Below are 26496 nucleotides of genomic sequence, written 5' to 3'. Positions count from 1 at the left end.
GGTAAAGTAGAAAGTTGAGGTAATTATCTCAACTACTTCAGGCCAATCTCATGCTGGTGATGAAGGGAGGAGAAAGCACATTTCTTTGATTTATCCAGATTGACTGAGCACATTTAATAAATTAATTGGATAAGTGCTCAACTATCCATTTCAATTTGTCTGGGTAAATACCTGTCCTTGAGGCATTCTCCACTCTTCTAAGCTATCACAGTGCTATTTACAAAATGGTACGCTGCAGTAAAAGACCCTTAAACTATCTAGGGGGTCTGAAAAAGTAACAGCATTAACCCCAGAGTCACATTTACCAATGGGATGCTAAAAGAAAAAGGAACAAAAAGAGAAGCTGGTTTTTAAACAAGAGTGTTTAAACTGAAAAACTAGAGGTTTTTAAACAATAAGTATACTTGATTTATCAAAGTAGATTTTACTTTCTTTAACTTTTTTTCTTTATTCATGATAGAACATGTGCATGAGAGAGACAGAGAAGCACTGTCCACAGAATCTGGTCATGTTGCAATTCGCTTCAGATCCTGGGCACTCACATGTATGCCTGGTATGTTTTCAGGCTTAATGGACTGGGAATTTGAACCATGATGGCCATGTAGGATCTGAATTCTTTTGAGCAGTGGATTATGACTATACCAAGGAGCCACGCCCAGACATCATCTTAGAAATTCATTCATACTCCATAATGTCAAATACCCATCTCCTAGATGACCCAATTCTGATAATAAAATCATATTGCTATCAGTTATATAAATTTTAGCATATTATAACAATGATCATCTCAACAGCTCTTTATAATAATTTTAAGAATAATATAATGCTCATTTTCTAGATAAAGATCTCAATTAACCAGCAGTGTGTGTTGTCAACTGTCCACAAACTATTAATTGGTTTGATCAGTAATAACACCATTCGAAGTATAGTTCCAATTTCTTCAATTATGTCATAAGTCATCCAAAATTATATCATTAATATTAAATAAAGTATTTAACTTTTGTATATCATATATTGTGAAAGCATATAAAGAGATTAAATGTGACCATCATTGCAAATGGAAATGCATAACATTAAACAAAATACTACACAACTGTGAAAATATTACAGATGAACTTTTACAAACATGAAAAACTCTCACAAACAATAGTGAATAAAAAAGCAAATAAACAAATATGATTTCCTATCACTTACCTGAAATTTTAAAACATAGAAAATAATACTAAGAACATACTAAACTTACTTTAAAATGTATAAAAATGATAAACTTCAACCTTAAGGTATTTTTTTAAAAATAATTATTTTATTGAACTTATTTTATTGATTTATTTTAATTTGACCAAAGAGGAACAGAGTAAGTGAGAGTGAGAGAGAGAAAGTGAAAAATCAAGCCATCAGGTCTGGCACTCAAACTGCAGTAAGCCATGTGGGAGTCCAGTGTCTTTAACCACCATGCCACCTGCCAGCCCTGAACCTTAAGATAATTTAAAGCTCTTATGAAGACAGAATAGGATGCGATCGGAGGCCATACACTGAAATTTAGCTTTTTGATTTTATTTCTTAAACTAAGTATAATAAAAATGTTGATAATTAGAGTTCACTGTTTGTATCATTCTCTGCATCTGAAAAAATATGCATAATAAAATTTTAGTGACTGGGAATATAGTTAAATGGATTATTTGGTAAGTTTAGACCCTACTGCTCAATGTAATGATTTCATCATTTCCCCATTTTTAAAATCAAGACTTTTTTTTCTAATTGGCTGTGTGTTCTCTCCAGAGAAGCAGAGAAAGAGCCAGAGAGAGAGAAAGCACTCCAAAAGGAGCATGATAATACTGTAATCTCTTCTCCATTTCTCCATTCTGTCAAAATTTGGGGCATGAATGTAGACAAACCTAGTATGTTTGTCAAGCCACTAGGTCCGGGATTCAAACCACAATCAGCTATGTGAGATCTGACTCACTTACCCACTAGGCTTTTGAGATAGCCACCTCCCCCTCCCCTAATATCCAAGCTTTTTAAATTTTTCTTTTTATATTCACGTGTAAGTCCCCTAGGTCTAAAGCGGCATTTCTAATAACAAAGCAAAATGAAATTAAGAATAAAACTAGAGGGCCCAACTCTTTTCTTTAAAACATAAAGGAGCAAAATTGGAAAGAAACAGAAAAAAGCTACCTCTTATATAGCAGATTTCTGCTACTGACTTTTATTTGGTTTGCTTGCACAATAATTCTCTTTTGCTTTCCCAAGGCAAGTCCATGTTTTTATGAACATTTTGGGTCACTTTCTTCCATTTTGACTAATTCTGCCCTTAAGAGTTCTGAAGTTGAACCATGAGCACTAATGAACCCTTTCTTTTTTCTCTTTGAGAGAGATTTTTGGTTTAAGGCACCTGAGCTCACTGAAGAGACAGAGAGAGAGAGAGAGAGAGAGACAAAGAGATAGAAGTTGAGAACTCACTCCCCTCCAAGGGTTTTGGCCATGCTGCAATCTCTTCTCCTCTTGTGATCTTGGGCACATATGCATACACAACTGGCATAAGTTTAAGTCATCAAATCTGGGACACAAACTGCAGTTGACTATGTGGGAGTCCAGTTATGTAACCATTACGCCATCTGCTGGTCCCAACCTCTTTTTTTAATCTTTCCCCAAGTCCTAGAACTACAGAAACCCAGGAAGGGAAGTGTAAGGAAACCCACATTCTATGAGAATTTTCTATACTCTTGACTTACAACATGGTCTGCAGACCAGCAGTAGCAGCCATACTGTTGTGTTTGTGGGAAAGTTTGACCAGCAGTCACAGCAACACTGTTCAGCTTATTAGAAAGGCAGAACATTAGGCTCTAAGCCCGTCTACAGAATAAAAATCTACATCTCAATTAGATCTCTATGTATTTGATGTTCATTCAAATTTTAGAACTGGCCTCTATGGTCTCTAACATGGACTGCCCGCAGTGGATAAGGAAGAAAAAAATTCCTCTAGTGCATTTCATGTCGAAAAACTGATTAAAAGTCCTTCTTTAAGGCCAGTCCTTTTGCACAGTGGTTAAGGGAACTGGATCTCAAATTGCTGACTGTAGTTCAAATCCCAGTCCCAGTAGCTTTAAAAACATGCTAGACATGTGTATGTATGTGTGTGCCCCAAATTTTGTTAGGATAGAGAAGGGATTGTGGTGTGACCACACCCCATAGGAGGATGCTGTTTCTGTCTCTCTTTTTTTACTAGTATTGCACATGCCCTCTGGCAATTAAAAATAAAATGAAAGAAAGAAAGCCCTTTCTTCCTTTTTTCTTCTTGCCTTTCTTCAGTGAAAAACACATTTATCAAGTATCAGCAATCTTCTAAATCCTGAGATTGCGGTAGAAGGCTCCTGCCCTCACAGGGCTGACATTTTTGTAGCAATTGTTGTCCTAGTTTCCTAGTTCCAGCCCCATCCCCATTCATCCACTTGTCTAATCTTCAGGCTGTACCTAGTCATGCCTTGCATATAAGAGAAGCACAAAAAGTAAAAGGATTAAACAAAGTGCTCACTGGTTCATCGGCTGAACTCACCCCTTACCATTTGTGTGTCTATGGACAAAGTACTTAAGTCCCTTGAACCTCGGTGTTTCCCATGTAAAATAAAGAGTAGGTCATTTTCCCCATGGAAGTGGTCTACAGATTTATTTAGACAATGCATGCAGAACTCTCAGCCCACTGCTTCCTCAGGATAGACATTCAGCAAATGAGTGGATGCCATGGCAGGCGGCAAACCTGTCCGCCCACTCTGCTTTTCTTGTGTTCTACTCCCATTGAGCACATATTTAGATATATGTCACCTTCTCAATTCAAAGCCTTTGATCATCTCCCCTTAGGTGGAACAGACTGTATCCTCCTCATAAAGTTTTTCTGCATTTGTACCTGCCTGGAGAAATTAGTGAGACACATGTTGGGCTTGACCTTTAAAATACAAGTTTGGAGCCTGGACAGTGACATAGCAGAAAAACAACAGTTGGCAAGGTGAACCCACAAGGAAGGCTCCAGGTTTTCATCAGGAGACCTCTCTGACTATGTGAGTGTGCACAAGATCCACGGCTGCAAAGTTTGGGTGGGGGCCACTGTGGTCTGAAGATCCTGGAGGGTTTGACTGTCCTGTGTCTGTCTCTATCTCTTGCTCTCTCATGGAGGAAAGAAACTTACCAAAAAAAAAAAAAAAAAAGAAAAGAACAAATCTGATTAGATATATGTCACCTTCTCAATTCAAAGCCTTTGATCATCTCCCCTTAGGTGGAACAGACTGTATCCTCCTCATAAAGTTTTTCTGCATTTGTACCTGCCTGGAGAAATTAGTGAGACACATGTTGGGCTTGACCTTTAAAATACAAGTTTGGAGCCTGGACAGTGACATAGCAGAAAAACAACAGTTGGCAAGGTGAACCCACAAGGAAGGCTCCAGGTTTTCATCAGGAGACCTCTCTGACTATGTGAGTGTGCACAAGATCCACGGCTGCAAAGTTTGGGTGGGGGCCACTGTGGTCTGAAGATCCTGGAGGGTTTGACTGTCCTGTGTCTGTCTCTATCTCTTGCTCTCTCATGGAGGAAAGAAACTTACCAAAAAAAAAAAAAAAGAAAAGAACAAATCTGATTATAAACCACAAGTAGGTGGGCTTAATTTGTTGTAATCTAAATAGTTTGTTAGTTACTTACTGATTAAATACTTGAAGTGGGAAAAACTCTAAATTCAAATCAGTAGTGATGCAGTTAATTCCTAACACTTTTGAGTGGAAAATTCTCATGACAAAGGATGCTGGTGTTTTTGTAACCTACCTATGAAGTGCAGTTTGTTTAGGGGGCGGAAATAAAAGCATTTTAGCCCTGGAGTTAGAATGTTTATGGCCTGACTAAGCATGCCTGATGGCTTCATTTGAAAATTGTGTTTCTGTGTTTAGCTGATGAATAATAAAACTGCAGTGGCTATATGGAAAATTGTAAAGATAAATAAAAATATGGAGAAGTACTTCTTCTTGCCTATTTAATAGCTAGAAAGATTTAAGAGACCATAAAATATGTAGGAAAATACTTTATTTCACTAAGCATCTAAAATCTAAAAGCTATCATCCCAAAGTTTTGACTAAAAAACCAAAATGGAAAAGATTTGTTCCATTATGCACAAATGCTTCTCACTTCCTTTAGCTCGGTCTTCATCATGTAGACACAATCCCTAGATTATTTCACTACGTGGAAAAGCAAAAACCATTCTTTATTAAATATATTTCTGCTGTACCAAAAAGCATTAGTGAATTTGTTTTAGCAAACTCTTCAGAGCTGAGATATACTTGAGATACCCTGAACAATGTTAACTTTATTTTAACAAAGCAATATAATTATTTTCCTCCTTCCTAACACTAATCTTCATTACATGAAACTCATCCCCAGGTGATAGAAAATTTCTCAATCTCTTTTTAAACACTGATTGTTTTTCCTCTTGCTGAAAATAAGTGAATTTAAAAGAGCTATTTTTGCTTAAATCCTGAAATGTATAAGTAATCTCTGGGCTTGGGCTTCTAAAGGTTATTTTAGCTCGTGAAATAAAATAGTGTGCCTAAGTTCTTAGTGCCAAATATTCATAGTTGAGTCTGCTTTCCAAATACATCTCGTATTTCCATCTATATAAGAAATATTCAATAAAACTGAAGGCATACGCAGCTTCTTTCATAAAGTATGCATGCAATAAATCTACCAGTTAGACTAATTTTTGTTGTAATTTGTGTTTCAATTCAACTGGTCAAGACTACATAAACATATACTCAAGTTGTAAAGAGTGATAGGTAAATAGCACACTTCGATCATAAATCTTGGACGTTTTAGAGGTAGCTATCGCCTTTGAGTTTTGTACATTCATAATCTATTGTAAAAGACACAAATTTTTATTTTTATCAGGGAATGTTAAAGTTCACCAGAAACTCCAAGTATCAGAAGGAAATCTTTTTAAAAATATGAAAATTATCAAAAACTTCATAAAAGTATATTTACATAACCAAATTCCATTCCAAAAGGTTTAATGCAGTGATCTGGAGCAAAAGCAGACAGCCTGGTAGCTCTTGGGGCTACATACACTGGTGTTTCAATCTCATAACATTTACATTGTGCTCCAGAAACAGACTAACCTTGTAGCTTTAGCTTGGAGGCAAATGTCACAAGATTAAGCACCTTTGCATAATCATCACATTGTAACACTTTTGAATGATCTTATAAGTTCACTGGCAGCCTTCACTGTTCAAATGCTCATTCTACACAAATTAGGATTTGCTTTTAGAATCCACAGTGCAAAATGGTTTATTATTCATATTTCACAAATATGATTCTTACTCAATGAGTGCTTGTCCCCCTTGAATTGTCTTGTATGGAGGTTCTCTGTAAACTTGTGTCTGGTCCAATAGCTAGACCTGAACACTTGGGGTGCTGGAATTTGGAGTCCTGGGTTATCGGCCTTCCTGAGGTAGTACACATTTGATCAATCTAGTTCTAAATGTCAGTTGCATCCTCTACACAACAGGATGCTGGATAGGCAGGTAAAGTGAATGAGATAATTGGGCCAAGTCTAATACAAAAGAATGGTGGAATCTAGGGCCAATTTCCACATTCAAATAATTCAAATACATTTTCTTTTTTTGTTGTTTTTTTGGAGAGATTTTTTGCTGTAGGGCATGTGCACTTGCCAGTAGACAAAGAGAGACAGAGAGACAGAAAGCGAGAAATCACCCCCAGGGGAGATGGCCACACCTCAATCCCTTCGCCTCCATTCTCCTCTCAAGATCTTGGGCATGCACGCACATGTGCCTGGCGTGAGTTTTAAGCCACTGGGTCCGGGACTTGAACCATGGTTGACTACATGGGAGTCCAGGGACATATCCATTATGCTAACTGCTGGTCCCCAAATACAATTTCTTTAAAACAGCTATGTGTCCTTGGACCAACAGTTTGTTTGTTTGTTTTTTTGTTTATTTATTTATTTATTTATTTATTTGGAGTGGTTTTTGCTATAGGGCATGTGCACTCACCAGAAGGACAGAGAGAGACAAAGACAGAAAGCAAGAAATCATTCCCGGGGGGCGATGGCCACGCCGCAATCCCTTCTCCTCCATTCTCCTCTTGGGATCTTGGGCACGCACACACATGTGCACTTGCCTGGCATGAGTTTAAGTCACCGGGTTTGGGACTAGAACCTCGGTCAACTACATGGGAGTCCAGCAACATAGCCATTATGCCAATTGCTGGTCCCAACAGTTTTTAAATTGTGAATATAAAGCATATAAAGTACTTGATATATGAGATATTTAGAAATAAACAAAAACACTGATGACCCATGAATCACTGTCTTCCCATACAAAGCACAAGTTGTATATGTGTGTGCTTGTATGTGTAAGTGAATGTGAGAGAGATGGATAGAGAAAGAATGAATGAATGTGTATGTGTGTGTCAACAGAAATTCATATACTAATGAGACAAATCAGTACATAAAAAGCCTAACTTCAGTCCGTTGGCACAGTCAGTAGCAAAATGAACTACTATGCAGGAAGCTATGTGTCCAACTGTGGATCGGGATCTTCAGGTAGGCTTGGAAACACACCAGGATCCTGATGAGTTGGAGGAGGGCTAGGAAAAGGGGATCACAGCAGGATGAGTCCCTACTGAGACTCTCCCTCTTTCTCCTAGGCACTACATGATCTCCATGAGCAGTAAAATAAATCAATGTTAATGTCTAAATTCTCAGGATTAGAAGGTGCTTCTAAAGCATCTAATAGATGCTGCTTAAGTGATGACTGTATTTTAAAATATGTTATTAAATTTTTTTGAGGTTTCTGCCATAGGGTGTGTGCGCTCACCAGAGAGGAGAGAGACAGAGATGAAAAGCAAGAAATCACTCCCTTGGGAGAATGGCCACGTTGCAATCACTTCTTCCCCATTCTCCCCTCAGGATTTTGAGCAAGCATGCACACATACACCTGGTATAATTCCCAAGCCACTAGGTCTGGGACTTGAACTCTGGTTAGCCATGTGTGAATCCAGCCACCCTAACCACCACACCACCTGCTGTTTCCTAAATGATGACTATTTTGATCACAGCTGAACTGTCACAATCAGGGTACTTGTTACATGGAAAGTATTCATAGAAGTTTCCGAAATGGAATAATCTAATTCCATCCTCTATTCTAGCCAAAGCCAAAGCTAACCTCCATATAGTCTTCACTTATAGTGTCATACATACTGTCACTAACCAATCTCAAAGATGGGAAATGAATTCATCGTTATTTTCATTTCCTTACTAGTTATGATTTACCATGGTAGTTATTATAAAATATAATACCTTCTTATCCATACTAGTAATAGAATAATACCAATGATTATAAATACAGATATATTTTGTTGTCATTATACTTTAAGGCATCAACCTCTGAACTGAGTCTTCCACTTCCACTTGGTAACAAGGTTAGAGAACATCATCCCTTGAAATTGAAACTAAAGGGACCAGAAGATGGTGTAATGACTATGTTGCTGGACTCCCATGTAGTCAACTGCGGTTCCAATCACAGACCTAGTGGCTTAAACTTAAACCAGGTACATGTGTGGTGCATGCCCAAGATCCAGAGAGGAGAATGGAGGAGAAGGAATTGTGGATTGTGGCATGGCCATTCCCCCCCGGGGGGGGGTGTGTTACATATGTGTGTGTGTGTGTGTGAGTATATATGTATATATATATATATATATAAACAAACAAACAAAAAAAAACCTGAAAATAAATTGGATGACTTCAGGTTGTTTCAAAAAGAATTCCAAGATATAATTCACCTCTCAGTTGATTGTGTAAAGTTACTGCCCATCAGGCCATCTACTCTATCATTCAAAAGCTAGTCAGGAAGGTGGAAATATAAACAATATTGGAGAAACAAATGTCACATTTTAGACCTCTACATAAAACAAAGCAAGACAAACAAAATAACTTACTGAAATCTTTTGAAGGCTCAGACTGGGTTTGGGAAATATGCCTACACTAAACACTTGTTAAATTAACAGGCAATACTTTATTTGGGGTTTGACAGGAAAATTAGGAATTTAATCACAGAAGCAATTTGTGGTTTTAGATGCGGCTTTCAAGTTAATAAGCAAATGCATTTGTGTTCAAATGCAATGTTTGTTAATATGTTTACTGAAGTGATGAGAATAATTGCAGCCCTTGAAAGAATGAATGTCTGAATTTGCATATTCAATACTTTATCCAAAAATAACTAGTTAGGCTTCAGCAATAATTGCTGAAGATATAAATGAGTTAAGTTGTGATGCAGTGTTTTTTTTTTTAAATTGGGTTTTTAAAATGTGTTTTATGACATAGAGTCTCATTTCTCATTCACTGATAACTTTTAAACACATACACATATAAAATAAAGATTAGAGCTACACTGGGGTTAGATTAAAAACCACTGAACAGTTTACAGGGCTATAGCCTGGTTCAACTCCATCAATGACTGTCTTAAAATTACTGCAAGGAGAGTTACAAATGGCTGCTATTTTGGCCTTGCCTGCATCCATTTTAGCTTTTTCTTACAGCAGCTAGCAGCTGCCTTCTCTCCTTTAAACATTCCACTCTTCGAATGACTGGCCTGGCCAAGCAAAACATTCATATCCCAGGCCTTACTAAGTGGTTAGAAATATATGTCACTAAACTGATTTAACTTATGTTTGGGACGAGCTCCATACCCTAGAGGTTAAGGGAGCTGGGTCCCACATGGCTGTTTGTGGTTTGAATCTTGGACTGCCGTGACTTATAAAAATACTAGGCACATGTGTCTTCATGCCCCAAACCCTGACAGGTTGGGTAAATAAAAGAAAAGGGACTGCAGCATGACTACTCCCCACCAGGGAGCGCTTTCTCCCCAACCCCCATCTCTCTGAGGAGTACACATGCCTTCTGGCAAGTGAAAAGAAAAAAAAAAACCATTTCATCAATATGTGCATATTCTTCCTTCTCACTCCACTTGGGGGGGAGGGGACATATGAAAGAGGAACAAAAAAAATGAGATTTACTTTGTTATGCTACGACATTTACTCTAACATTCACATTTTTGACAAGTGATGATCCCTGATAGAATTAGCTATATTTTTATTTCATATTACTCTGATTTGACTGCAGGATTCTGATCAGACTATGAAGATTATACCTTTTTTTCCCCCTCAGTTGATATTTTGGGGAGGATATAAGTAGGCTTACAGTTTCTGACAGCCAGTATTATCACCTAAAGGCAATCTGTCTTAAAATAGGGCCAAGAGAGGCGTCAGTCCAAACCTAAGAATATTCTGTGTAAGGGCCAGCAGGTGGCATGGTGGTTAAAGCACTGGACTCCCATATAGCCAACCACAATTCAAGTCCCAGTACCGGAAGCTTGAAAATTACACTGGATTATGTGTGTGTGGGTTCCCAAAATCCTAAGAGGAGAATGGAGGAGAAGGGACCGTGGTATGGCCATACCCCCAGGGGAGTGATTTCTCACTTTCCCTCTCACTGTATTTCTGTATCTTTCTAGCAAGCACACAGGCCCTATAGCAAACTTAAAAAAAGAAAAATTCTGTATAATAACTATTGATTGTTTCTGAGACTGTCATACTTCATACCAGTCTTGACTCCTGAAAAGCGATACAATCCTAAATTCCCTTTATTTGTTTTCCCTCTTGTTAACTTCATTTCATTTTTTCTGAATGTAACAAATTGAGCATTTACTATTTGCCAGACATTGGAAACATAAGGATGAGGAACACGTTATCTTCACCTTTAAAGGAGTAATAGCCTCCCAAGCAATCACGTTTCCTTTTGATAGGTTTTCTGACACAGATAGGCTGGGGTGCACTAGGCAGGCACATTGTTGGAACAGGGAATCCTGCACTGAGGGTCTCAAGAGAGCTGGGAGAGATGATAGTAGAGACCAGTTTAGAAGCCCTGAAAGCATTGTTATCAACTTCTGATTGCCTCAGGCACTACAGACATTCCTTATTTTGTATGTTCTGCAATCATTCCAACTGTGTGAATATTTCATTGCTCTTAGAGGCTGACTGAGGTTGTAAAGACCAAGGCTCACCAGCTGGAGAAGTGAGGATGTGGAAAGGAATTGAGTTTGAGAATGAAGACAGAGTATTGGCTTAGAAATCTAGCAGAAAGGATTATAGCTCCATAAAGGCCAAAAAAATTCAGAGAAATGATACCACTTATTTGCCTTGGGCATAAAAATAAAATGTACAGTGACGTGAGATTTTTACATGGTGATAAAATACACAAAAGGGACAAACTGCATAATCAAATTCATATTTGGACTGCCCTCATAGTGCAATGGTTAAGAGAGCTGGATCCTGGGACCAGCAGATGGTATAGTGGTTACATCACTGGACTCTCAGGTAGTTGACCGCGGTTTGAGTCTCAGACCCAGTGTCTTAAAACACTGCAGGCATGAGAGCATGTGTGCCCAAAATCCCTAGAAGAGAATGAAAGAGAAGGGAGTTTGACATGGCCATCTCTCCAGGGGGCGATTTCTTGCCTTCTGTCTGTCTGTCTGTCTCTCTTTGGCAAGTGCACATGTCCTATAGCAAAAATAAATCTCTCTAAAAAAGAAAGAGCGAGAACTGGATCCCACATGGCTGACCATGGTTTGAATCCTGGCCTTAGTGGCTTGAAGAACACATATGGCTCATGTGAGTGCATGATGGATATACCAACAGAGAAACAGAGAAGAGACTGTGGCATGATCCTGGGGCACTTGCTGTGTCTGTTTTCTCTCTCTGGGAACACACGTGTCCTTTGGCAATTAAAAAAATTATACTTAAAATACATCACATATTATTATGGAAATATATAATATACAACATATATATCATAAATGGATATGATATACCATACATGTATTATGAATGAAATATATATAGCACATACACACAATTTGTGGGATATACATTTATTTATACACAAAAATAGGTCTCTGTGTATATATAGATAAGAAATAAACTTGAACTTCCTTACATGCACTCCTTGGATGAATCAGAAATTAGTTTATCATTTTATTTCCCTTTTCTTCTACTGAACACATTTAGTTGACTCTTAGTAAATTAAATATGTGTATGATGTGACTCCATTATAGGCAAAAAGCTTAAGGGAAACTGTATTCAAGAAAGTCCTCTACCTGACTGATGTTCAGGCCTTACAACTTATGTATCCAAGATTCTTCGCTGTACTTCAGTGAAATAGTTTACGTTAGGGACCAGCAGGTGGTGTGGTGATTAAAGCGCTGGACTCCCACATGGATGATGGTGGTTCAAGTCCCAGAACTGGCAGCTTGCTTTCTCACTTTCTTTCTCTCTGTCTCCAGTGAATTAAAATAATAATAATAATAATAATAATAATAAAATTAAATAATTGTTTTTTTTAAAAGAAATAGTTTAGTCTACTGAGCTGGAAGAGAATGATGTACCGTTCACTTATGAAGAGGGGGGAAAATGGAAATGCATTTATAGAAAAAAGTTGTGTATCCAAGAGTCATTCTGGAGCAGGGTTATGCAGAGAATATTTTGCAAGCATGAAAATGTTCATCTGGGCTGTTTGATACACTAGCTACCTAGCACTAAAACGAGACTGCTGTAACTGAGAAATGGAACCTGTAATTTAATTTAGTTTAATGGATTTAAAGTTCAAGGGCCATGTGTGAGTATTTGCTACATATTGGACAGCACAACTCTAAAGTTTTGAGCTACACTAAGCTGAAAACAGAGCCCACGTGGGCACATCCAACTTGGAGATTTAAATTCTTTGGCCTGCATTATGTCTGTGAGAAGCATAGTTAACATTAAATATGGAGAAATTCCAAAAAGAAACTCTCTGAATTTAAACATTTCTTAAAAAGGTTTGTAATATTGGTCTAGAACTCTTAGATGGTAATAAGTGGCCAGTGTTGAGAAGCTGGTGTAACCATATGATAGACTAATGGCTGAATGACAGTTTCTGGTCATTATTCAATGTGGCTTATGTTCTTGAAGCAGACCTACCTTATTCGGTTTTGTTACTTGCCTGATCCCTGTTGGCATTTAAATTTTTCTCCAGTCTAGCTCAAATATGTGATCTGTTTAAGTGTTGAATGGCATCAGAAGTGACCAGGTTTGGGGTTTTTAGTCTTAGCAAATGTTGAGCATTTCTAACCCTAATGGAGAGCAAAATCTATCCCATTAAAAAAAAAAGTATTAATACTTCCTCGGGGTAACCTCTTTCAGCAACATCAGCAATTACAATGAGACTGAATACTAATTAACCTTTAAATTTAGGCTTTGGGGCTTGTGCAGGCAAATGCAAAAGAAAGAATGAAATTCTCAATTAAACCCTAAGACAAGTGATTTCTCTTGAGAATTTCTGAACTTTTGGATTTCTAATATGGCCAATTAAGAGTTCTTTTTACCCAATGGTATAACAACAAAGACAAGATCTCTCAACAGACAATTTGCCTCAGTCTACAAGGTAGTCTTTAGGCTTTCAAAGGACATTCTTCTATGAGACTCAAAACTTTATTCTGAATCTTTAGAAATATATTTGGATTGCCTTTGACAAGTGACTTCACAGGACCCTTTAATTCTCTTCCTTGGTTGGCTATCTATCAATCTGCCTATATGCTTATATTTATAAATACATACAAACATAAACTCTCTCTAATTTCATATAAAAATTCCCTATATTTTTTGTTTTTAAAGTCCTCACTGTTGCTACATATTTATGCTATTTATCTATAATTTTTGAAGGATAGTTAAAATAAAAACAAATATATTTTATTCTGGATCATTTAAGAACACTCATTATTCTGTGGAATATCACCTAGTTGACTCACTATATTGTAAAATATTACCTAGTTGACTATTAAAGTTAAAAACTAGAAAAATTAATTAGGCCAAAAATAAAGGTGTCATCTAAACAGATAAAGTTTTAAGTGTAACCCACATTATTCTTTATGTGTTCCGTTTATTCCACTGGCCCAATGTATTCTTACTAATACATGAATAACAAAGAGTTGTATCTTGTTGCAGAAAATCCTGGTATTTTTCAGAATGAAAAGAGGATTTTCCTTGTGCTTTTCTCAAGGTCTCAATTTCTATTGACTATACACCTTTAGTTTAAGTGAAATTTTATGTTGGTTAGAAAACTTAACTTTAGAAAATCTTTAAAGCTATCATGAAAGTGCCTGCTCTATTGGGCTAAACCAATGTCTTCACTTAATTATACTTAAAACTAATAAATCGATCTAAGTCACATATCTCCTAGCCTCAGTTGCAGATTTTGTTTAAACTGCAATATATAAATTGCTAGGATGACATCCCAGGAAATACTCTTAAACATAAGGATCACCATGCAAACACCAAAACTACTTCATCAAAATTTTATGCATGTTATCAATACATTTAAACTCAGACTCCACAGCATTATGATGAATACCTGCTATATAAAGACACAATTACAACAAAAGGTTATTTCTGTTCCTAAGCTCAAGACATTTGGCTATTTTAAAATCATGAAACAATATATTTATTTAGAAATACATTCCTATATGGCTAAATCTTATATCTTGACAACTTTTCAGCTGAACGCATTTATCACAAAAATATTCATGAGATAAATGCCAGGAAATACAACTTTACTGACAACAGAAAGACATCCCACACATGAGTCATTCTCAAGGATTCTTTATCATATTTACAGCCATGTCTATGAGAAAAATCTTCCATTCAGGGAGAAACAAATGCATGCATTTAGAAGGTGTTAGAATACCTCACAAAAATGCTGGTAAAATATTTCCGGGATAATGTCATGCTAAATTGATGTGTTCATCATTCCCTAAATAAGGAAAATAATTCCAGATGTTGTAAATGCTTATGTCTGACTAGTTGAACTAGCTTATAAAATATGGTTTCTTATTTTACTGATGTTCTGTTATACTTTGACTTCTACAAGGAGTAGAGACTAAGAGAATTTTTTTCTCATCTCTGCCAATTTTGACCAGTAACCTGGAACTATAATGTTTATTTTGCTGAAATTACACAGTAGGTGCTTAATAAATACATTATTAAATATCATTAAAGAGACTGACCTTGGTTAACTTCAGATGCAAAATACAAAGGTCTACCTTCTAACCCAATTCTGACCCAATTTAACAGTGACTGTTGTCTTCTATTATTTATATGGACTTAAGAGAACAATGGAAGTCCAGTAAGATCTAAATTACTACTCTAGACATTTAGAATTTTATTAATACAGACTGAAGTTTGCTTGCTTTCAGGATATAGAGCAGGTTTTGCCAGGCAAACTAAGAGTGTAAACAGAGTTTTTGAAGCTGACACTCACAGTACTTGAAAGAGCATGTCGTTTTCAAGGTGCCTTGAGCACTTTCTCGCAGTCACTTTCATGAAAGGAGCATATGCTACTTATAAATAATTCATCTCTTCATTAAAATGGGTCCCCTAAGCACCCCTATGAGTAAAAATTGTTAATCTTGTGTTGTTTAATAAAGTAAATACTCGTGCCATCCAAATAATCCAACATCATTCTTAAAAATGTTAGTTTTTATTTACAGCGAGAATTCAGATATATTTTTTTCTTTTTCTATATTCTGTGATGTTTCAACATTTTTGATGAATATGTATTTTTATCTACATAATCTTTGAAAAACTGACTTTAATGTGCTAAAAATCTGATAAATGAAATTATTATCATTTCATTTATAATTAAAATTACTGAGGGACTACCAGGTGGAGAAATGGTTGGGGTGTGAGTTCTAGATCTGAAAGCTTGCTTTCTCCCTCTCCCCCAAAGCCCCATCTCCCTCTGGTCAAATTGAATAATAATAATAATAATAAATAAAATTAAATAAATAATCATTTTAAAAGTTAAAAAAATATTTAAAACTACTTTACTAAGAATATATTTTATTTTTCTTCATACTTCATGAACTTCCAAACACATATCCCATACAATGGCAGAGGAAGGAAGGACACTAAAGTATGTTTTTAACTATGATTTCAAATTATTTTAAAATACACTCAACTTTATCTCCACAATGGATGTGTTCCTGAGGACTACACATAAATCCAAGCTTGTAAAATTAGCACTTAAAATCAAGAAAAGACATGCCTTATTTAAGAGATTCTACCATTTTTTTTTCTTTAAATGAGAAATCTCATTATAAGGGCAAATCATCAAATACATGTATATGTATATATGTAGTATAGTCTTGAATATTCATGTATCAGATTTGTTAAACATATCATACAACTACAGCTTCATATATTATTTCTCACTGATGACATGAATTTTTTTTATTAGGTTTCTCCATAAGGTATGCATGCTTACTGGAAAGAGAACGAGACAGTGAGAGGGAAAGTAAAAAATCTCCCCCAAAGGGTGTCGGCCATGCCACAATCCCTTCTACTCCATTCTCCTGGAATTTCGGACACGCAAGCACAGATGCCTGGTGTGATTCTTAATCTCCCAGGTCCAGGACTCCAACCATGATCAGCCATGTAGGAGTCCAGCACTATAACTACTATATGACTTGCTGGCCCTGACATGAATATACTGAAGCAACAACAACAACAACAACAGCAACAAGAAATCACAACTGACACATAGCTTTTTTTGTTTGTTTAAATTTTTAAAATTTCCACTGTACCTGTAATGAGGTGATGGGTTGCCTCTTGCTTCACAATTTAAAGTTACTTTTTTATCTTCTGAACCAACGGGGAAAATGCTGTTGCTGGGTTCTTTGATAAACACAGGGCCTTGTAAGAGAAGCTCACCTATATGGATGGGAGACATCAAAAAAATGTAATAATAATAATAAGTAAAAGGTATTGTATAAGTTGATTTCTATAACTGAATTAGGAAAATGAGCAATGAGGGTTTGTTCTTTAAAAATATATACTTTGTATGTATGTATATGGTTGTCAGAAAAGTTATAACATATTTTTCTATGTAAAAATGCATCATGACTTTTCCAACAACCCAATACACACACGCACACACACACACAGTCCTACTTGCCCACAAAGTGACATGCTCTACAGGCATTACTTTGTAGAGGGGCATCATTTGAACCATTCTTAACAGCACAGTAACACCTGTAGGAAAATAAAATTTTGTATGAATAAACACTGCCATATTGATAAGACCACTTCAAACTATAAATAAAGTGGTAGTAATTAGTTTTTATAAAAACAAACTATACTTAAATATTCATTGGTGAATAGCCTATGACAGGAAGTCTTTTCTGGCATAAGCTCTTTGCAAAACTAAAGCTGAATTCCAAACCAGTTGAATACCTAGGTATTGTCTAAGATTTGTTAGGCATACAAATCTTGTTCACAATGTTATTTTGCAATATGGAACTAAAAACACTCAATATGTGCTGAGATTTCTTTTTATGACTAGCAAATTGAAAAGAAGGATACAGCAGGGAACAATGTCTTTTAAAAAATGTTTCTCCTTTGGTTAGGAGAACTCCAACATGTTGGAGGAGAACTGCCACATGCACACAAAAAAGAACAGTCTCTCTCATTATGCTATGAGTTGAAAAAGAAACGAGATAATGCCATCACCAAATGCTTATGTGACTGCTTATGCAGTTGTGTAATCTTTGCCAGAGCATTTCTGAAAACAAACAAAATCACTGAAAAATAAATAAATAAATGCTTTCTACTCTCCTATCTTGGAATGCTCAGCAAAATTGCAGAGGAGTGTCTACTGAAGCAGAGAATGAATAAACAGACTAATAGACAAGACATTCCATCAATAGTTAGACAAAGAAAATTAAATTGAAAGCAGCAACAAAAACACTCTGAAACTATAAACTTACATTTTGACTACTTTAAACAGTGGTAACATTAATGAAAATATTTAGCATAGCAGCAACAATAATAAAGTGGTAACATGATCATTAAATAATCATTGAAATGATAAAAGCAATAGCACACAAAATGGCTAACTGAATTCAATGTGTCCAGATCTGTCTACTAATACAATGTTCTGCAAGGTAAGCACTGTAATTATCTTCAAGACACAGCAGAGAAATCTTGAACTGTTAAGAGTAGTTAGGTGACAAGAACAAATGCACAAGTTCATTTTAGCATGTACAACATACACCCTAGACTAACTGACTCCAGAGTGCATGCAAGGACATCTTCTTGCCTTTTGCATAAAGACTTTAGCCTTGTCCTTGGTCTAGCCTTTGTCCTCAGCTTCTGGGAGGTAATCTATGTCAAAGCTGCTGCAAGTGTTCATTGGTTTAGGGTGGGACTGAGCCACACTTGATCTAAGGTGGGGCTGGCCACATCCAATAGTCTTGGGTTGGTGTCCAAAGAACCAACTATATGATTCTGGCTGGAGAATTTAGGTCACAAGATTATCTGTAGACTGAATTCACACACACTTGCTTAACCACCCATGCAATCAACCAGTCAAGTTTCCATAATGAAACTACAATAAAAATTCTAGACACTGAGGCTCAGTGACCTTCTCTGGTTGGTAATAGATTGATGCTAGGAGGATAACATATCCTAGGGACAAAATCTTAGCATTCAGACCCTTCCAGCCTCTGTCACTCACCATATAGCCCACGCTCATACTATTCACTGACCGTAATGGTGTTTTCATTTTTGTTTTAAGTAACAGGACACACATCAATAATTAAGATAAGGCCTCCATTAAAAACTCAGCTTGAGGGAACCAGCAGTTAGCGTAATGGCTATGTCACTGGACTCCCACGTAGTCGACCGCGGTTCGTGTCCCGGACCCGGGGCTTAAAACTCACGCCGGGCGCGTGTGCGTGCATGCCCAAGATCCCGAGAGGAGAATGGAGGAGAAGGGATTGCGGCGTGACCATCCCCCCTGGGGGGTGATTTCTCGCTTTCTGTCTCTATGTCTCTCTCTGTCTGTCTGGCGAGCGCACGCGCCCTACAGTGAAAATCTCTCAAAACAAAACAAAACAAAACAAAAAAACAAAAAACTCAGCTTGAATGGAACCAATATGGCACCTGAAACTACTATCACCTTTCCTCAAACTCATTATAGCCCGTGGTATTGCATTAGCAAACTACTGGGTTGTCAAAAATGTCATGATGCCGGGACCAGCAGTTGGCATAATGGCTATGTCGCTGGACTCCTATGAAGTCGACCACGGTTCAAGTCCCAAACCCAGTGACTTAAACTCATGCCGGGTGCATGTGCTCACGTAGCCAACATCCTGAGAGGAGAATGGAGGAGAAGGGATTGTGGCATGGCCATCTCCCCGGGAGTGATTTTTGGCTTTCTGTCTCTCTGTCTTGCTCTTTCTAGCAAGTGCATGTGCCCTATAGCAAACACCTCTCAAAAAAAAAAAAAAAAAAAAGAAGAAGAAAAAGAAAGTCATGAAACATTTTGCATAGAAAAAACATGTCTTGACTTTACTATAGCTCAAGAGAGGAAACATTTCCCAACACCGCGACTGTTGACAATCTCCACGGTTATCACTGCAATGATCTTTAAGGAGGAAAAGGAGGCAGGTTTTGGAATTCTGAGAAGTCCCTGCCTTTTACAGGAAAATTTCTGAATATTCCTCCCCTCTATCACCCTATCTCATCCCCTCATTACCTCATTTTGTATGTCTTTATATTTCCAGCTCAAGATACATGAGTAGACTCCATTCTTGGGACACCAAATAAAACTGGTGCCATAGACACTCAGTTTAGGTCTTGTAAGTTGACTTCATGACTCTGAATGGCAAGAGATCTCATCTTTGGGAATGAATTTTAAAAATTGTTACCAACTCTACCATATTTGTCTCTTCCTTTGGCTGATTTTAGTATGAATACTTACCCTGAAATAAATCACAATTATGAATATAACAGCTTTCAGTGATTTCTGTCAGTCTTTCTAGCAAATTCACAAAATTGAGAGAGGTTTGGAAATCTTTACAAACTTGAAGTTGGTGTCAAAAAGTGAGGTTAATCTGGGACTGTGCTCTCAAACTTCACAGTTTACTTAGCTTTGCATCCTTTCCACTGTAATATCACTGCAGTTAACCCTTACAGCTTTCACCATCTTTTAAAAAAGAATCTTGCTATACTCCTTAACCCCTCCTTTACCTGTTACCTTTCTCTTAGGATAAAATGCTATAAAGAAAATGGCCTCGATCTTCTTTTGCAGAATACAACAAACATCAGAATAAATAGGCTTTAAAACAGCTCCTAACACTCTTACTTAAAAGGAACCACATGTTTAATGTCTTGATTTTTTCCACCTCAATCAGTTTACTGCATATAAATAAATAAAAACAAAATGAGAGCTGGTTCCATTAAGTTTATTATATTAGAAAATTGAAAATGCTCCTGATATCTGTAAATATGGTGAATTTTTCATAGCATTTTTCTAGCCAAATATCTTCTAGTTTAGTACAGATGATATATTTTATTCATTTATGAGATGATATATCATCTTTTTTTTTTTCCCTTAGGTTTTGACCATATGACCCTAGGCACTTGTCAGAGAGAAACAAAGATAGATAGTGAGAGGGAAAGTGAGAAATCACCCCCAAGAGGGTTGGCCATGCCACAATCCTTTCTCCTCTATTCTCCTAATGGGATATTTGGCAAGCGTGTACATGCACCTGTAGTGCTTTTCAAGTTGCCAGGTCCGAGACTTGAACCACGGTCAGCCGCATGAAGAGTACAGTGCCTTAACCACTATGCCACCTATTGGTCTCAATATAGCATCATCTATCTAATAAACTCTGACCTATGTAGAGCTTTAAAGCAATAATGCATTAACATAATGGTATAAATTTGAAAATGACAGATAAATTGACAAGAGAAACCAAAAGAAGAAAACTTAGGTTGAGATGAGAAGGAGGTAATTTAGGGGACCAGCAGTTGGCATAGTGGCTAAGAAGCTGGACTCCCACATGGCCAGCCATTGTTCAAGTACCAGACTGGCAGCATAAAAAATTACACCTGGTGCATGTACATGCATGCCCAAAAACCAGAGAGGAGACCTGGGGGGAAAGGATTGCAGAGTGATCATCCCTTTTGAGGGGCAATTTCTCATTTTTTTCTTTCTGTCTCTCTCCTGTGAGCATCCTATGGCAAAAACCTAAGGAAAAACTAATGAGGTAATTTAAATAAAAAAGAGAGGCATTAAAAAAATGTTTTTCAATAAGTGACCAGAATAAAAACTCAGACATCCATCTCATCATTATCTAACGAAAATTCAATTCCAAATGATGCTATATTTCTTCTTCAGAGATCCACTATTCATCTTAGTAAAGGTATTAAATAACTATTTGTTTTTTCTGGGACCCTTTTGAGAGAATGATAATAAATGCTAATGGTCTAACATATGAAATCTTTACTGTGTGCCAGGCACTGTACTATACTATGTATGCCCCTTGCCTCATTTATCCCCACGTTACTTCTAGCTCCAGCTCCTACTCCCTGAGGTCTGGTGGCACTATCTTTGATTCTGATTCTCAGAGATGCTGTCATCATCTTTGGACTCATACACTCACTATTCTTCTGCTCTCATTTCCTTCCTTCCCTCCTTCCTTCCTTCCTTCCTTCCTTCCTTCCTTCCTTCCTTCCTTCTTTCCTTCTTTGTTTCCTTCCCTCCCACCCTCCCTCCCTCCCTCCTCCCCCCAAATCCAAGATTTGGGGGCATACTGCATATATAAGCCCCCAAAGTGTTATTCAATCTGCTGGGGGCAAGATTTGAACCAGTCAGTCATGTAGGATCCAGCTCCCTTAACTACTCAGTCATGAGGTTGACCTGTGATCTGGTTTCTTTCTATCATTCAGAACTTAGTATAAATATCTATGTTGGTTTAAATATGAGCACCCTCCTCTCTTCTAACCCACAGTCATTACTCATGAATTTCCACCAGTCACAGACATATATTGAAAGTACAACTCACTAGTTCATGAGCTCCCTATATAAACATTAAATCTGTTTACATATGAGTTTATTTACTTGTATTGAATTCATTGCTATATCCCCAGCTCCTAGGACATGGTAGTTATTCAATATCTGTTAGTCGAATGACTAAGAAAAAAAAAAAAAACTCACAGTAAAAAACTTTAAAAGCTTGGCAGTGGCATAGCAGCAGCGCAGCCAGTCCCACATGGGGGGATTCTGGGTTCATGTCCTAGGATCTCCCTCTTAGGTGCACATGTGCCCATTGTGCAGGCTGACTCAGCTGGGAATGGATCATAGCATGGGACTCCATTGGGGATGCTCCTCTCGCTCTACTCTCTCTCAAAAGAAATAGATGGGGGCTAGCAGGTGGCATGATGGTTAGAGCACTAGATTCCCATACGGCTGACCGTAGTTCAAGTTCCAGGCCTGGTGGCTTCCTTTCTCACTTTCTCTCTCTCTAGTCAAATTAAAATAAATTACAAATAAAACTAAATGAATAATTTTTTAAAAGAGAAATACATGAATAAACTTTTAAAACAACTCCATATGAAACAAATACTATTTTTCAGCTGGAGACTGATAAAGCTTTTAATTCTGTTTTCAGGATCAGCAGGTAGTGTGGTTGTTGAGATGCTGAGCTCCCACATGGCTGACCATAGTTCAAGCCCTAGTCCTAGTGGCTTGAAAATCACACTGGGTACATGTACGTGCATGCCCAGAATCCTAGGAAGAAAATGGAGGAGAAAGGATTGTGGGTGGGGTGGCTATCCCTTCTGGCAGGGTGATTTCTCACTTTCCCTCTCACTGTCTGTTTCTCTCTCTCTGGTGAGTGTGCTCACCCTATAACAAAAACAAAAGCAAAAAAGCAGAACACCCAAAACCCTAAAAGAAAAGTAAAATCTGGTCTTCTCATCTATTGTTTGGCACTTACAGAAGTGAGATACAGAGAGGTTAAACAATCCAACCATGGTAACACAGTTTCTTGATAAGACCTGGATCAGACCCCAAACTCTCATTCTTTGGTTTGTTTTACTTCCTATGAAATCACATTGTCCTAAACAGGGTTAGAGTTGAATATTAATATCACACTGCTTTTTCAACACTGGGGTTTCCTGGGGACACTGGAGTTAAGAGCCTGTGAGACACAAATCTACCTCTCTGAACTTTAAGACTCCTAATGGCTGTTCAGACCAGCAGCGACCATTCAGGAGCCGCCAACGACTCTTCAACAGTACGTGCAGATTAATAATCAAACATGACAGGTCAGTCCATGCTTCATACTCAGGAAAGAGACAAAGACCACTCAATCTTGCTTCACTAGAATGAAATAGATGATGAGAGATGCTGAGAGGTAATGCTCATCTCTTGCCAGTGATATAAACCCAAAGAGATAGATTCTGAAGTCTTTGCTAATCTAAAAGCAATTATCCAACATTTTCTTCAAAAAGAATTTTGATCCTCAAAAAGCCAGAACCATGACTATTCACACACAGACATTCACAACCAGCAAAAGGCAAAAAGCAGCCTCACTGAAAACAGAAGGGGACCTCTTGCCTAACTAAATGGATTCAATGTAACATTTAGATTGATGCTAAACTTTACTTTTTGTGACAGGGGCATTTTTTTGATATGTTACCCTGGCTCCAAAGCTCAGTTTTAACTTTACAACCTAAAATAAAGGGTATATAACATTTCCGAACAGGACTAATAAGTCTAAAAATCCAATCCTAAGGTGTTATTTTTTTGCACCCAAATACCCACTGGCAACCAAGAATAACTGCCTTTGAATGTAAGTACAAACTTTATGAGGTCCTAAGGTAATGTCACGAAAAAGATCAAACTGTGGCCAATCAATTCTAATGGTCATACTTTATACAATTTTTATGAAGACTGACAAAGAGAAATAGACCAAGGATTCTAAGCAGTTGCCTTACTTTTACTAAAATAAATGAAATTCCTAAAAGACAACAATGTTATCTCTGAAATTCCCAGGGAAAAGAAAGAATACCCTATTTTTCCTTGATGATTTACATCATATCTGCATGAAAACAAAAATAAACATAAAGCTGTGTGTTTCAAAATGGAAACTAGGGTAGGTACTGCTATTAAACACAGACTTTAAGAGGGTGTAGCTATAGAAAGGGATAATTCATACACTTATATAGTATCAGACCCAAACAGAATGTTTTCTAGCTTGGATAGAATAAAGCAGAATAAGAATCTGAATAAGAATAAGAATCCAATGGGATAAGATATGTCTTCTAAGACCTACTATTCCATAGGAAAAAAAAAATATTTTTAAGATGGACACTTTTTTTTTTTTTTTTTTTTTAGCACTAGGACATCATCTTCTTGGCACTGATGGTTTAAAGCTAGAAAATGCCAAAGAAACAAGGAAAGACCAAAATAAAATTCCATTTATATTTCCCAAGTGAGGGGAGGATAAAGAATTCAGTCTTAGAATAATTCACTTTAACAAATAGTTGAATGCCAGACACGTGCAGCATGTGAAAAACAGGCTATGGCAGATACCACTGGTTATCTGTGATTCCTGTTACCTACGTTTTGCTAGCCTTCAGAGGCTGCCTTTTCCTATAGAAACTGAAACATACCAAAAGTATGAGCTTCCCAGAATTCTCTGAGGTTCTTGGCTGGGAAACAGGGGAGCAAGAAGAGTTGAGTTATGACACCAGTAACAACCATCGAGTGTGGTGAGTATACTAGGGCTATAACAGTAAAGTACCATAGAATGTGTGTCTTCAAGAACACAAGTTTATTCTCTCATAGATCTGGAGGCTGGATGTCTAAAATTAATGTATGGGCAGAGCTAGTTCCTTCTTTGGGTTGTGGAGGAAGGATTTGTTCTAGGCCTTTCTCTTTGGCCTAGGTGACTCTTTTCCATGTGTCCCCTCTTAATATCATCTTCCCTTTGTGTCTTTCTCTGTGTTGTGCTCCAATTTCCCCTTTTTATAAGGATACCAATAACACTGGATTAGGGCCCATCTAATGACTTCATCTCAATGATTAGGTCATCGGGAAAGTCATGATGTAATTTTCTAGGTTTTGTACACAAAAAAATGTGCCATGACTTTCCCCACGACTCAATAATACCTACTATGACCCCATTTCCAAATAAGATCACATGGGGAATTGGGTGTTAGGACTTTAACATACAACTTGGAGGGGATAAAATTCAACCTGTAACAAGTGGTCTAAAAGAAGGGAGCTTCTAAAAGAGTCTCAGGACAGCAAGTGGCATGTGATTAAGATGCTAGATTCCCACAAGGCCAACCATGGATTGAGTGCTAGACCTGGCGGCTTGAAAATCACACCAGTTATGTGTACATGCATGCCCACAATCTTGCGAGGAGAAGAGAGGAGAATGGAGGAGAAAAGATTGCATGTGGCATGGTCAACTCTTCTGGGGGGTGATTTCTTACTTTACCTCTGTTTTTCTCAAGTGAGTGCATGTATCCAATGGCGAAACAAACAAACAAACAAACACAAAAAATAAAAATTTAAGAGTCTCTACCCTGATTTTTTTTTTTTATTTAAGTTAAGAAAAGATGACCTTGCATCCCCTCCTTTGTGATATGGAAACTGTCAAGTGAATAATGAATGCTCAGAAATACTGTGACCGTTTCAACAACATGAGAGTAAAAGAAAACATTAAAATGTACATAGCCATTCTTCACTCAGTGGCCTACCTATTTAATGACTGCTTGGATTTACCACTGGTTTTCCAGTATGGGAATACACTTTTCCAGTCTGTATAAATCTCAGGAACTCCCTTTCTCAGTCTTTGCCCCATCCCTGTAATCGGTTAGCATTCACTACACTAAGTGTTCACAATCATGCAAGACTACATATTTCATTTATAAATTTGCACTTAATTGTGCACCCATAGTATACAAAATAAGTAAGAATGATTACGTCATATTTATGTTGTTGTGGTGTGGTGTCTTGTCACTTTCTGGCACTTATCTAACATACGTCTTTTGTATGGATAGAATGGTGTTATTCTAGTGTGGTACTGTGCGGTAGCCATTGAACAATACCTACTCTGTGGTGCCACAATGCACCACAAGACATCCACCTTTAAGCTCCTTGCTTATCAACCAATTCACTTAATGACCCAGTTGTAGGAATGGAACTTAATCATTATGTGAGAAGTGCCTGTGTGTGTATATATGTGGTAAACATAAGTATATATTTTATGTAAATATGATATATGGATATAATTATCACATAAATATATTTATATATTTGCACATATAAATATATATACACACACACATATAACAGAAGAGTTGAAACACAGTTCGCATATCTTTGAGTTTCTGAACCAATAAAAACTATTTAACTTCAAACATTGTGTACCAGAAAAGGAAACCCCAGTGCATTTTTGTCACCTGAAGCTAAAAGCTAGACATGATCAGTGCAGTAGAATGAAAGGAAAAGGCCATATTGCATTTTTAAGAGGAGAAAGGAAAATAAAATGCTCAGC

The 26496-nt window shown here is 37.2% G+C and overlaps 1 protein-coding gene across 1 annotated transcript in view; it reads right to left on the bottom strand.

Moving 5' to 3' along the window:
* CNTN3 (contactin 3) overlaps positions 1-26496 on the bottom strand; it is a 304699-nt gene that overhangs the window by 256927 nt on the left and 21276 nt on the right. Inside the window, exon 2 of the mRNA XM_027771124.1 lies at positions 16720-16846. Within this exon, the coding sequence (XP_027626925.1) occupies positions 16720-16846 (127 nt within the window). The remainder of the gene's footprint in view (positions 1-16719; positions 16847-26496) is intronic.

This window comes from Tupaia chinensis, unplaced genomic scaffold (genome assembly GCF_000334495.1).
Source record: "Tupaia chinensis unplaced genomic scaffold, TupChi_1.0 Scaffold000185_1, whole genome shotgun sequence".
Taxonomy (NCBI): Eukaryota; Metazoa; Chordata; class Mammalia; order Scandentia; family Tupaiidae; genus Tupaia; species Tupaia belangeri.
The sequence above is the reverse complement of the archived record's forward strand: the minus strand, read 5'-3'. Positions and strand labels throughout refer to the sequence as shown.